General features: G+C 34.6%; 1 protein-coding gene across 1 annotated transcript in view; it reads left to right on the forward strand.

The window, feature by feature from the left end:
- FAM185A (family with sequence similarity 185 member A) overlaps positions 1–13845 on the forward strand; it is a 60175-nt gene that overhangs the window by 37382 nt on the left and 8948 nt on the right. Inside the window, exons 6-7 of the mRNA XM_046021301.1 lie at positions 2603–2698; positions 6746–6880. Of these exons, the coding sequence (XP_045877257.1) occupies positions 2603–2698; positions 6746–6880 (231 nt within the window). The remainder of the gene's footprint in view (positions 1–2602; positions 2699–6745; positions 6881–13845) is intronic.

Consider the following 13845-nt stretch of genomic DNA (forward strand, 5'->3'; position numbering starts at 1 on the left):
AAAGCTTGGTAATAGGTAATAGTACGATTGGAGTGCTAATAGAGTTGCTCTATTACTCTATTACCAGCTTTACTTTCTCTATCCTATCTTGTCTCTTTTGGAAGGCACTGCCAGAAACCATGTACTGGTAATTTTATCTTTAAGAAAATATCTTCATGTTTGGAGCAGGAGGTAGGGTGATTGCCTTCTGTGCCCCTCGTAAGCCCAGCCTCCTAATGCCTCCTCTCTAATACAGAATACCAAGGCAGGATACCTAAAAAACCTTACTTAAAATGACCTTACAGTTCTGCCTTTGCAAATCCTTTACATCCTGTATGTGAAATTTGTTCCTTGTTCTTGGCAATTAGTGTAGGTTTGGAAATGTAGGAATCATGTTGCAGAAATGAAGAAATGTCTCTTGTGTTGCTGTTCCTTAGTATGTATATGTTGAAACTTGAAGTAAAATGGTAAATATTCAGAAGAACTTTCTGAACTTGCTTGACTGATTGAAAAGAATTTTTCCTTTATCTGAAAGTTTGGAATTTTAGCCTTTCAAGTAGTTGTTTTTCTCTGCTATTAGTTAAATGTATATTGAAGATATCTGGGTTTTTTGGTTGTATGTAGTTGGGTTTTTTGGTTGTATGTAGTGTAACATCAGTTTTGTATGTGTAATTTTCCAGGAGAACTCAGTGGTCTCTATGAGACCAACCAGATCCTTGTCCAAAATCGTGATGATAGCTAGCTTTCGGTGAGAGCCCACTTATTCCAAACACTAACTGCACTAATAATTTCTGTTCACTTCTTAATCACCCTCAAATGCATATTTCCCTTAAGTCTTCTTCTGAGAGCTATAGAATTTCTCCATTAGGTGAATTTCCAAAAAATGAGACTTTGTAGAGAAAGTCTTAGTTTGACTCTTGATAATTAATTCTTACTTCCAATCATTTGTATTACACAAAACAAAATTATTGTTTGTTTTTGCTACATAGCTTTTCCAATATACTTTTGCTTTCTCTTTTGAAAACATCTTGAGTTTTGATTTTTTTTTTTTTTTTTTTTTTGGACCGACTCTAAGGGATTGGCCATTATCAGAGCTCAAGACTGATAACATGAGGATATAATTACTCAGTGGCTTGTGATAAAATTATTTAGCTGTTATTTCCCATGGGCTTGGAGGGAGAAGTGAAAAAGTACTGTTTATTAGCCTCATGAACATCTTGTGTTTTTTTCCCCCTAGAGAAAGTAAGAAAGCAAACTAATGTTTCAGATATTTTACTTTGTTCAACCTGGGATAATACACACATTGTGTAGTCCACATTTTTAAATCATAATATATTTTTATTTGACTTCTTTTAGGATGCATTAAGAAGTTATTTAAAAGGAGTTTCTGTTGGTAACTGAGGAGAAAGATATTCTTTGCCCAACTATTCTGTGTCATTTATCACTAATGGTTTAATTTCCCACCATCAGTGTTAACTTTTGAACTTAAGATTTAAAGAAAGTGGGTCCAATAAAGGCCATTTTTCAGTATAGATTACAGATAATTATTATGAATTATCTTGGGGTCAGATTTTAACCAGTTTATTCCCAAGTAGCTTTGTTTAGGGTCATGTAAATATTTGAAGAAAAATGTATAGTATACAAATGTTTTTTCTTCACATTTTATTAAAAGTTTAATATAATTTTTGGCAATATTTTCACCACACTCCCTGATTTGTTTCCACTTTGAAGTAGTAAAATTCTTGATAAAATATGCTTTTTAAGAGGCCTTTCTAAAAAAAACATACTTTGGCCTTCCCAGGGCAGTCAGACAGAATATTAGATCAAAGGTTCAGTTGTCATGGTTGAGGAAGAAGGAGCTACTTAGTGCTGACTCTTCAACATCATTCTCTTACTTCTTTATCTCTAACTTGGTCAGCTTTCCCTTGAACTTTAAATGCTGACTTTTTGAAATCTGAGGTCAATGATGACGATACTTGAGTTTCAAATCAGCACCACTTTAATTATGGTTTTCTTTTCCTGACTGAAAGATATATGTTTAATTCCAGAAATTTAAAAAGAACCAAGCTTCACTCACTCTTTAAGTGACTCCCTTTTCTCCATTTCTGTCTAAGAAATGCAACAAAATCTTATCTAGAGTGAGCTTTCATTATTAGCAGAATTTTTTAGGACTAGCAGATTTGCTAAAAGGAAAAAATATAAGAAGTTTTGATTTTTGTTAAGTTTACTACTTCTGTGTATCTGTACGTGAGAGAAAATTCTTTCATAAATATTGAAAGTTGATAATAAACTAATTATATCAATGGTGCTTAATAATCTTGGCTCCGAAGGATCTACAGCTTGTGTACTGTCCTTCCTATATATTAGGGTGCATAGTAAGCATATTTATCAATAAGTTATGTAGGTGACTATAGACCAAGGGATTTTTTGTCATCTAGGTGTAGATTACTGATTCTGTTTTCTTTTTAAAGTGAAAGATGGCATAACTATGGGGAAAATACAGAACCTTGCAAGACTCTTAGTGCCTTATCCTACTGCCGAAGTAGAGTCCTTTATTTCAAGTTTATCATTTCAGTTACTACAATAAGAATGATTATACTTACAGTTTTTCTTTTTTTCCTAGATTCATCCTCTGGATGTCTACAGGCCTCAACTCATCAGGGTGCAATAGATGTTTATGTCAGCCAACTAGGGAAAGTGGAGTTGAAATCCCATGAAGGTTAGCCAAGTGGAATGTTTTGATATATGGTCTACAGAAGGTTTATGTAATAACATCCAGGAAAGAGATGGTCAGGTTATTTTATCTATACTGACATCACGAGTTCAAGAAAATTTTCTTCTGATAAAACTCGATTTAAAGACTGATGGTGGTGGGCTCAGTTGGTTAAGTAACTGGCCTTCAGCTCAGGTCATGATCCTGGGGGACAGAGCCCTGCATTAGGCTCCTTGCTCAGTGGTGTATCTGTTTCTCTGTTACTCTCTGCTCCCCCGCCACATTCAATCTCTTTCTTTCTCTCTCTCTCTCTCTCTTTCTGTCTTTCTCAAATGAATAAATAAAATCTTTTGAAAAATAAAATGAAATAAAGACTGACCAGAACGGCACCTGGCTGGCTCAGTTGGTGGAACATGCAACTCTTTATCTTGGGGTTGTGAGTTTGAGCCCCACATTGGGTATAGAGATTGCTTAAAAATAAATTCTTTAAAGAGAAAAAGAAAAGAATAATAAAGACTGACTGGAATACTGGCCCTCTAGACCAATGATTTTTGAAACTTTTGGAACAGAAGGCCATAAAGACTGTTGTTCCCTTTGTAGTTCAAACAAAAATGTTAGAAAATATTCACTGTTACTGTGGAATTATTTAGTGTTACTGTTTGGGTTTTTCAGTTTGGTTTTATGTCTGAAATAGAATATTCTTTGGAGGGAAAATGCTCCTGTACATTCTTTTGGAGGCTTTCTACCATCCTGTAATCAGATCTTCTTGAGCCATCACACTAGAGTAATTCTTTGCAATGTATGATCCTGAAAAAAGGTGTCATCTGGAAGGTCCTCTAAAGTCATTGCTGACTTAATCTCTTAAAGTATTACGTCTTATGTGTTACGTGTTACGTGTGTTACGTGTTTCTTCTATAGTCTTATTTCTGTTACAAATAATTTATTCTAAGAATTCAAGTATTTCATTAAAACTAATACACTTTTTAGTCATATGAAGACTGAATATTTGTCTGTGTGTACATGGTGGCAAGTGGCTTGGATACTTGGAGTAGCTTGGCCTTAGGGGCTGAAGTGACCTGGGTGCAGAAAGTTATGAAATGTAGCTGTTTAAAAAAAATGTAGCTGTTTAAATCTAGAAGATCTGCATATTGGTCAGAACAGGGCTATATATGTATAACAAGGAATACTTCCTTACAGAAACCTGCTGTTGGCAATTTCTTGGTTATGTTGGTTTAATACTTTTTTGTCCAATAAGGCTTTCTTGTCAGAGTGTCAAAATGAAACTACAAACACAGAGGCCTTAAACAGAAGGTTTTTTTTGCTGACACACAGATGTGATTTGATTTCTCAAAATTGCATTTTTTTTCTTTTAAAATAGGATAATATTGTGTTCTCACTGAATTCCTGAGAGCTTCAGTAATGCAATTCAGGGTATTGTGTAAGTGCCATAAAAGTCATATATTCTCTTATTATGAAGGCCATAAGAGAAAAAATGTAAACCATTACTAATTTACTATAACTAGTAACAGAGTACAAAGTTTTCAATAAGTACCTCTTATATGAAAGTTATTTCCTGTTTTGTATGGATGGACAAAGAAGTAAAATAAGACAAACAAAAATCATTGTTAATCTTCATCAACTTAAAATATTTTTGAGCATTATTTGGGATCTTGTTCCAGTAATCTATTGAAATAGGATGTGATGTTGCAAGAGTTGATTAAGTTTATAACTTGGTGGTTTTTTCCTATTTGGACTGGCATGAAGCTTAAAGATAACTGAAAACAAAAATTTCTGTCTTACTTCAGGTCTTTTAATTCTAACTATACTTAGGAATAGTAACTTTTTAAAAGAGTAATGGAAAACTGTTCAGGATTCTGTTGTAAAGACATATAGAATCCTTTCCAGCTCTGCCCCTGTCTTGCTGTAGGGTTTGGGAGCCAACCACTTGCATCTCTTAGATGTTCTCTGTTTTGCCATGTGAAAAAGAATGTTGCATACTTGTTTTCTCTCTTCTTATGAGTTAACCTTATTCGTTCTTTCAAAAAGGCTGTGTTTAGGCTTAAAAGTCAGACCTGCATCTGAGTACTGACTCTTCCATTTAAAATTTGTCCATGATGAAACCAATGATCTTAATATAGTAGGCCTTCAATAAATGGTATGGTTAGTATTAGTTCATATTTTAATTTAAAAAATGGTATTGGTGTCAGCTACCATCAAACAGTTTATGAAGTGAAAGAGGTTGAAAATGTAGCAAGAGCTCTCCTTTCTAAAAAAGATAAAGATGGGACATTTGGGAAAGTTTTCAAATCATGGGAATTCTTCTTTCACAGATAGTAGTGGAGTTTTGATAGTGATGACTTGCTTTTCAAGAATGTGGAGAGAGATGAGGGAAGAAGTAGTTGCAATGCTTAACATTTTAAAGCTCTCATAGATTTAACATCTCTTTTTCATTTAAGAACAGAAAAAAATATTCATAAAATTACCACATTTGATGTATTTAGAAGTAAAAAGTGCTACAGAAAAGTTTTAAATATCTATTTTTTTTCTACTTTTTAAAGTATGTTTGGTAGAAAAGCATGCATCTTCTATTCATTCTGACATTTTCTAGGTTTTTTTTTCCCCCTTAGTCCCTCAAACCTGTTGTTATAGGGACTCTCCTGTCAGTAGTTTACATTTAAAATCTGAAAAGCAATTTGTTTTATAAATAAAACAACCCAGTTTCAGTGATATGCTTTGTTTCCCACCCCACCTTTTTGGATAGTTTTACCCCAGACTTTCTGGCTCCAGGTAGAAAGATGGAGAAGATAAGAAATTAGAGAAATTTAGGCTGATGTTAACCAAACTAAGAGACAAACAATGACCCATAAATAAGTCCATTTTGAAAGGAATCTTTACAACATTCACAATGAAAGTCGTCCTGACCACCTTTGTCTGCAGAGGAAATGGGCTTAATGCCCTATGACCAGAGCCTCTTACTTGATTTGATATATGAGAAACAGAGTGAAACAGGAGTGTGTTGGTGAGTTTGCCCTGCAACCTATGTAGTTGTTTTAGAAAATTATTTATTTGCTAATGGAGTACTTTTTCTTATTTCCTCCTTTAAAAGCTTAAATTTCTACAAGATTGTAGTGGAAATAAACTTGAATGTCTTGTCTTAGGCACCTAAAAGACTAATCCATTGTTTGAAATTCAAATGTTCCCTTTTTTTAATTATCATTCTTTTCCATCACCACCCCTCCCTCCCCAGCACACACATACAAGGTAAAACTGAAAGCCCAAGAGCTTAGGATTCTAGTTTTGTCACAGTGATCAGGGAAATCACAACTCCTATAATATGATGAGGAAGCAGTGTGTGAAATACCACAGTGGTTAAGAGCATGGGCTCTTGTCACTGAAGTGAAGCTAAATTCCAACACTAGTGCTAGTGGGAACTTGAGCAAGTTCTCATTTTAAAAATTGGGATTCTAATAATAACTCATAAAGTTGATACGTAGATTAAGAGATCATCTCAGCTGTCTTGCTCTCAGTAAAAGTTCAATTAATGGTGAACATTGTCTACAAAATTTACTACTCGCTTTTCTGATATTGGATAAGCTGACTAGGGCTATTTGCCGAACAAGTTCACAAAATTCTAATGACTCATGCCCTTGGCAGAAGTTAATATGAATGCCTTGGAAGTAAGGAAAAGGCACTGCTGTTTATATTCTTTTAGAGTTTTTTTTTTTGTTTTTTTTTGTTTTTTTCATTAGAGAGAGACCGAAAGCGAGCACAATCCGGGGTAGGGTCAGAGGGAGAGGGAAGAAGCAGATTTCCGGCTGAGCAGGGAATCCAATGTGGGGCTCAATCCCAGGACCCCAGGATCATGACCTGAGCTGAAGGCAGATGCTTAACCAACTGAGGCATCCAGGCGCCCTGCACTGCTGGGTAAATAAAGTGTGCTAAGGAGTTAAAGACAGTGTTCCAGGAGCCTTGCTACTCTTTCAGTCATTTTTCAAATAGCCCCTGGTACTTTTCATTTTCTTGCATTAATAAACTTTTTAAAATTTATTATAGGCTCTATTCTTGTCAAGGTCGCATCTTCTCTTCAAGCTCATTTACAGTTATCAGGAAGAGAGGTTGATGTGAACTCAGAAGTCCATGTTCAAGAAATGACTGAAGTTCATAAAGACGATGCTGTAATAATTACTGGTAAGGATAACACATTTTACTGTGTGAAATGAATAGTCATCATCCATACATAGGTAGAAATATGGTATGCTTTACTGCAGTTTTACTCTTTCATTCCTTTCCATTGTCACATTTTGGTGTTTGACACTCTTTTCTTCCAACTGCATATCAGTAAGTAGCACAATGCAGGCATTTAGTTTGAAACACTCCCTAGATGACATTTGATAAAATCAGTTTAAAAAATTTTCTATCTCCAGGAGATGTTTGCACACCCATGTTCACAGCAGCATTACTCACAGTAGCCAAAAGGTAAAAGCAACCCAAATGTCTATTGAGAGATGAATGGATAAGTGAAATGTGGTATATACATAAAGTGGAATATTACTTAGCCTTAAAAAGGGAGGAAATCTTGTCACATGATGAAACATGGATGAACCTTCAGGACATCATGCCACGTGAAATAAACCAGTCACAAAAAGACAAATACTGTATGATTCCTCTTATACGTGATATCTAAAGTAGTCAGATTTATAGAAACAGAAAGCAGGGGAAGGAGTGAATGGGAAGTTATTCAAAGAGTATAGCATTTCAGTTTTGCAAGATGAAAAAGTTCTGGAGATCTGTTGTACAGTGATGTGAGTATACTTAACACTACAGAACTGTAACTTAAAAATGATTGAGATGGTATGTTTTAGGCATTTTTTACTATAATTAAAAAATTTTTAAGACTATAATTTTTTTTTTCTGGTATAGCTACTTTCTAACTCTTGGCTTTAAATATCATCTAAATCTATATGTATAACAAGACCCAAAGTTAACTTTGTATGATTGGAATAAACACAAATTTGGTTTGGTATTATGCACATTATAAACTTGCTTTTTTAATACAACAAATTCTCAGTCCCAGAAATATGAATGGCTTTTGCACATTTTTTCTGATTACTTCTGGCTGCACTATTGGCTGATACTACTTTTTTTTTTTTTAATATTTTATTTATTTGAAAGACAGAAATCACAAGCAGGCAGAGAGGCAGGCAGAGAGAGAGGAGGAAGCAGGTTCCCTGCGGAGCAGAGAGCCCGATGCGGGGCTCGATCCCAGGACCCTGAGATCATGACCTGAGCCGAAGGCAGAGGCTTTAACCCACTGAACCACCCAGGCGCCCCTGATACTACTTTTTAAAATATTTATTGTACACATATACATACTAAATACATGTACACAATACAAAAAAAAGGTGGGGGGAATTAATGCTGGTGAAGTTTTCCTTCAGATCTTACCAGAATGGCATTGAGAAAGACATCGAAAAAGTGCGTGGTGGTAGTGGTGATGCCAGTGAAGTGTCTTCATGAGATCAGTTTCATTTTCAAATATAGGCATATTAGATTTACAAAGTAAATATATATTTACATACTATATTTACAAATATATTTATATTTTTATATGTTTAAATATATATTATATATAAATATATATATTTGTAAATATATTTAAATATATTTACATATAAATATATTACATATATTTATATTATTTTATTTATATAATAATTTTATAATAAATAACAGTATTTATAATAATAAATAATTATAAAATAAATAATAATTTATTTATATATATTATAAAAATATGAATATATTTATATTATTATATACATATAAATATATTACATACATATATACATATATTACATATAAATAAATAAATTTACATATAGATATATTACATATAAATAAATATAAATATAAATATTATTGTATATAATATATATTTATATTATATATAAATATATATTATTATATATTATAATATTATATATATTAAATATATTTAAATATATTTACAAATATATATATTTAAATATATATTTACATACTATATATACAAAGATCTTGTGCGTTCTGATCCACACCACTGCAATGAAGCAACTCAAATGAATATTTTCAGTTTTCCTAGTACATATAAAAGCTACATTTATACTGTGCTGTAGTATGTTAAAGTGTACAGTAGCACTGTCTAAAAAAAATGCAGATACCTTAATTAAAAATGCTTTGTTGCAAAAAAAATGCTAATCATCTGAGCTTTTGGTGGGTCATAATCTTTTTGCTTGGATGTTGATGGCTGGTGACTGGTAAGGGTTGCTGAAGGTTGAAGGTTGTGGTAGCTATGACAATTTCTTTTTTTTTTTTTTTTTAAATATATATAGATATAGATATAGATAGATAGATTTTTTTTTTAAAGATTTTTATTTATTTATTTGACAGACAGAGAACACAAGTAGGCAGAGAGGCAGACAGAGAGAGAGGGGGAAGCAGGCTCTCTGCCGAGCAGAGAGCCCGATGCGGGGCTCGATCCCGGGACCCTGAGATCATGACCTGGGCCGAAGGCAGAGGCTTTAACCCACTGAGCCACCCAGGCGCCCCGCTATGGCAATTTCTTAAGATAAAATAGTAGTGAAGTTTGCAGCATTGATTCTTCCTTTCACAAATGATTTCTCTGTAATGCATAATGCTGTTTGATAGCATTTACACACAGAACTTTCAGAATTAGAATCAATCCTCTCAAATTCTGCTGCTGCTTTATCAAGTAAGTTTGTGTAATATTCTAAATTCTTTGTTGTCATTCCCACAGTCTTTATAACATCTTCACCAGGAATGGATTCTGTCTTGAGAAACCACTTTATTTGTTTGTCCATAAAAGCAACTATTCATCCATTAAAATTTTATCTTGAGATTGCAGCAGTTCAGTCACAGCTTTGGACTCTATTTCTGCTTCTGTTTCTTTTCCTCTTTCCTTTTTTCTGTTTGCATTTACTTCCCCCACTAAAGTCTTGAACCCTTCAAAGTCATCCATGAATCAGCTTCTTCCAAACTCCTGCTAATATTGATACTTTAACTCTTTCCATGAATCATGAATGTTCTTAATGGCAACTAGGGTAATTAATCCTTTTCAGAAGGTTTTTAATTTATTTTGCCCAGACGCATCAGAGAAATCACTTTCTATTGCAGCTATAGCTTTATGAAATATATTTCTTAAATAATAAGACTAGAAAGTTGAAATGACTCCTTGATCCATATGCTGCAGGATGGATGTTGTGTTAGCAGGCACGAGAACATTAATCTCATTGTACATCTCATCAGAGCTTTTGGGTGACCACTGCATTGTCAATGAGCAGTCCTATCTTGAAAGGAATCTTTTTTTTTGAACAGTAGGTCTCAACAGTGGACTTAAAATATTTAGTAAACCGTGTTGTAAACAGATGAGCTATCATCCAGGTTTTTTTGTTCCATTGATTGAGCCCAGTCAGAGTAGGTTTAGCATAATTTTTAAGAGCCCTAGGATTTCCAGAGTGGTAAATCAGCATTGGCTTCAATTTAAAGTTATCAGCTGGATTAACCTCCATCAGGAAAGTCAGCCTGTCCTTTGAAGTTTTGAAGCCAAACATGGATTTCTCTCTAGCTATGAAATTCCTAGGTGGCATCTTCCTCCTATATAAAGGCATTTGTATACATTGAAAATTGGTTGTTTAGTGTATCACCTTCATTAATGATGTTATATAGATCTTCTGGATAATTTGCTGCAGCTTCTGCATTAGCCCCTTGTGCTTCACCCTGCACTCTTATGTTATGGAGACAGCTTCTTTCTTTAAATGTCACGAACCAGCCTCTGCTAGCATCAAACCTTTTTCATTCAGCTTTCTCACCTCAGCGTTCATAGACCTGAAGTGTGTTAGGGCCTTGCTCTGGATTAGGCTTTGGCTTAAGAGAATGTCGTGGTTGGTTGGATCTTCTATCCAGACTGTTAAAACTTTCTCCATATCAGTAATAAGGCTGTTTCACTTTCTTATCATTTGTGTGTTCACTGGTCATACTTCCAATTTTCCTTCAAGAACTTTTTTTTTGCATTCACAACTTGGCTAACATTTTGGCACAGGACACCTAGCTTTCTGCCTATCTTGGCTTTGGACAAGGCTTCCTCACTAAGCTTAATCATTTTTAGCTTTTGATTTAAAGTAAGAGGTGTATGACTCTTCTTTTCACTTAAACACTTGGAGACTATTGTAGGATTATTAATTGGCCTAATATTGTTGGCGCAATATTGTTGTGTCTCAGGAAATAGGGAGGTCTAAGGAGAAAGAGAGACATGGGGGACTGACCAGTCCATGGAGTAGTCAGAACATACACATTTATCAATTAAGTTTACAATCTTCTATTGGTGCGATTTATGGTGCTTCAAAATAGTCACTTTAGTAAAATCAAAGACACTGATCACAGATCATCATGACACATGTAATAATAATGAAAAAGTTTAAAATATGGTGAGAATTACCAAAATGTGACACACAGACACAAAGTGAGCAACTGCAGGGTTGCCACAGACCTTCAGTTTGTGAAAAATGCAGTGTCTACAAAGCACGAGAAAGCAAAGTGCAATAAAGCAAAGTATGCCTTTATTCATTTTGTGTGTCATAAAAGTTTAAAAAGTAATTTGTTAAAAATCATAGAATCTTAACAAAAAGCATAACAAGTAGCAAAAATAAGACCTGTACACATTCCCACCCTCAAATGTCACTCAGTGGCTAATAGGTAGACTCTTAGTGACATAGTGAAAATTTGATGAAAATGTAAGTGTATTAAATGTAGTAAGAATCAACTTCTTATGATCTAATCTCTTGATTTTAGTAAGGAGGCAATAGAGTTACCTTTTTTGGTCCCCATAATCTAAAGCAATAATATAAATTTGTTTAATAATGTTCTGAATGATAGCATAATCAAATTATTTTGTGTATATTAAGAATTTTTGAATTAGAAATTTAGGTTACTTTGTCATTTTTTTATTGTTACTCATAGAATCTTGTGCCTTCCTGAAATTTAGATTTAGTTTTAATTCAGTTCTAAAGCCCTATTTTCAACACTTCAGCTATTAAGAAAAAACCTCATTAAATCCATTAAGAATACTTACTAGTCCTGTCACTGGATAAAATCAGTACCTGCAGACCTGATCTCTTTTTTTCTTACCCATTCTTATTCCACTCAGCCAGTACCACCTCAAGCATAATATATTTAAAAACAAACATCATCTTTCCTTTGCATAGCCCCCGCTTCTGTCTTCTCTAGTTTCCTTTATTTGGTCAGTCACTCAGCAAACTTTTATTGATTATTGAGCCAAACACTGCTAGAAACTAGGAATGAAAGGTATCCTCTGAGAAGCTTACATCCTAGTAAGGCAAGACAAATCAGTGAACATAGTAAAGTGGAATGAATGTATTAAATGTGTGTATACGGTAGAGTGAGAGCACGCGACACATCTAAATTAGACTAGCATTGTGAGTTTGAATAAGTGAGAGAAGTGCAGCATAGCTAGAGTACGGAGAGTAGGGAACATGGCATAAAGGAAGGCTGGAAACTTTGGGAGGGGTCAGATCATATAGGACTGACTTGGATTTTATACTAAGTGCATTGCAAAGAGGTATTTCTAAGCAGAAAGGTTTTCATCTGGGTTTATACAACCAAATCTGTGCATTACAAATGTGCTCTAAATTTTGAGTGGAGAAAGATTGTAAGGGATAATTTATCAAATTTTTTATTTATCAAATGGATGGACTAATTTTTTTCAAAGTTTATTTGAGATCACAAGTAAGCAGAGAGGCAGGCAAAGAGAGAGAGGGAGAAGCATGCTCCCCACTGAGGAGAGCCTGATGCAGGGCTGGATCCCAGGACCTCAAGGCCATGACCTGAGCCAAGGGCAGAGGCCTAACCCACTGAGCCACCCAGCTGCCCCTGGATGGAATAATTTGAGAAGCCTTTTTCAAGAAAATCAGGGCAAATTGCTTTTTCTGTGGAGATTTCCAGCATGAAACCCAATTTTGGAAATAATGAGCAGCTTTATATGTGAGTTGTTATAGGCAGCTGAGCTCAGCTCATCTGGGGCTTCCTTACAGAGCCTATGAGGCCTAGAAACAGAAATACCCTCACTGCTAAAAAGTCTGGATTGTATCTGTAGCATGACTGTTGCATGATTTCTGCAAGAAACCATGCCCATAAAAATTAGTCCCTAGGGCTCCAGGCTTTCCACAGGGTTTGATGTGTCAGCCCTGTAATTTTATTTGATTTCCTGCTGCATGGTTTCCTTCGTTTTTGCTGTCACTAATAACTGTACCTTGTACAGTTCTTAAAGTGATTTATAAGTATTATATGCTATTCGGAGGTCAAAAGAAAGCCCAGGACTCTCAGGCTGAAACATTTATGTACTTTAAAAGCTGTGCACAGTGTATATCCTTTGGAGTGCATTTTTTAATCCTTATAAGATCCTTGATTCCAAGTTTCGTGCTCTACCCATTTATGGCAAATTTAATGAGTGGTGAGTGGCTTAGGTAACATATTTCTTAGAAGAAATTGACTTCTCTGTTAGGTTTTAGTCTTGGTTCATCAACTTAGATATGAAACCTCACTGTGTATATCAAGACATTCTGTGAGCCCAAAACTGCATGTGGTCCAAAATCCTTTTGTCTTAAAGCCCCCAGTTGAGATGTTAGAGAGTATTAGAGATGAAGCATGTCTCCTGCCAAATGATGTTTGCCCCCGTCTGCTTAGTAGAGGAGGTGATCCTACTGTGTTCTCTTTATTTTAGTCAGACTGGAAATGTAAAGCATATAAAAATATGAATTCATTTGGAATTAGACAACCAAGTCAAAAGAGAGTTCTGAAGCTTGTTTTTAAGCCAGAGAGTTATACAGTTAAGGGTATTGTGATTTACAATGGAAAACTGGTGCATGGGTTGGAAAAGAGGATGAAATGGTACTAAGCCCCCAGAATGTAACTTTTAAAATCTAGTGACAGTATTTTCCCTCCAAATGGGGAAAAAACCTAGTTTTTTGATATGACTCATAGAAATAATTCTTTTTTTAGAGCACACTGCAGTTTGAGTTTTCTCCAAGCTTATAGCACATGGATTTGTCAGTTACGTAAATGTGCTTTAAGATGACATG

Source organism: Meles meles, chromosome 10 (assembly GCF_922984935.1).
Source record: "Meles meles chromosome 10, mMelMel3.1 paternal haplotype, whole genome shotgun sequence".
Classification (NCBI taxonomy): domain Eukaryota; kingdom Metazoa; phylum Chordata; class Mammalia; order Carnivora; family Mustelidae; genus Meles; species Meles meles.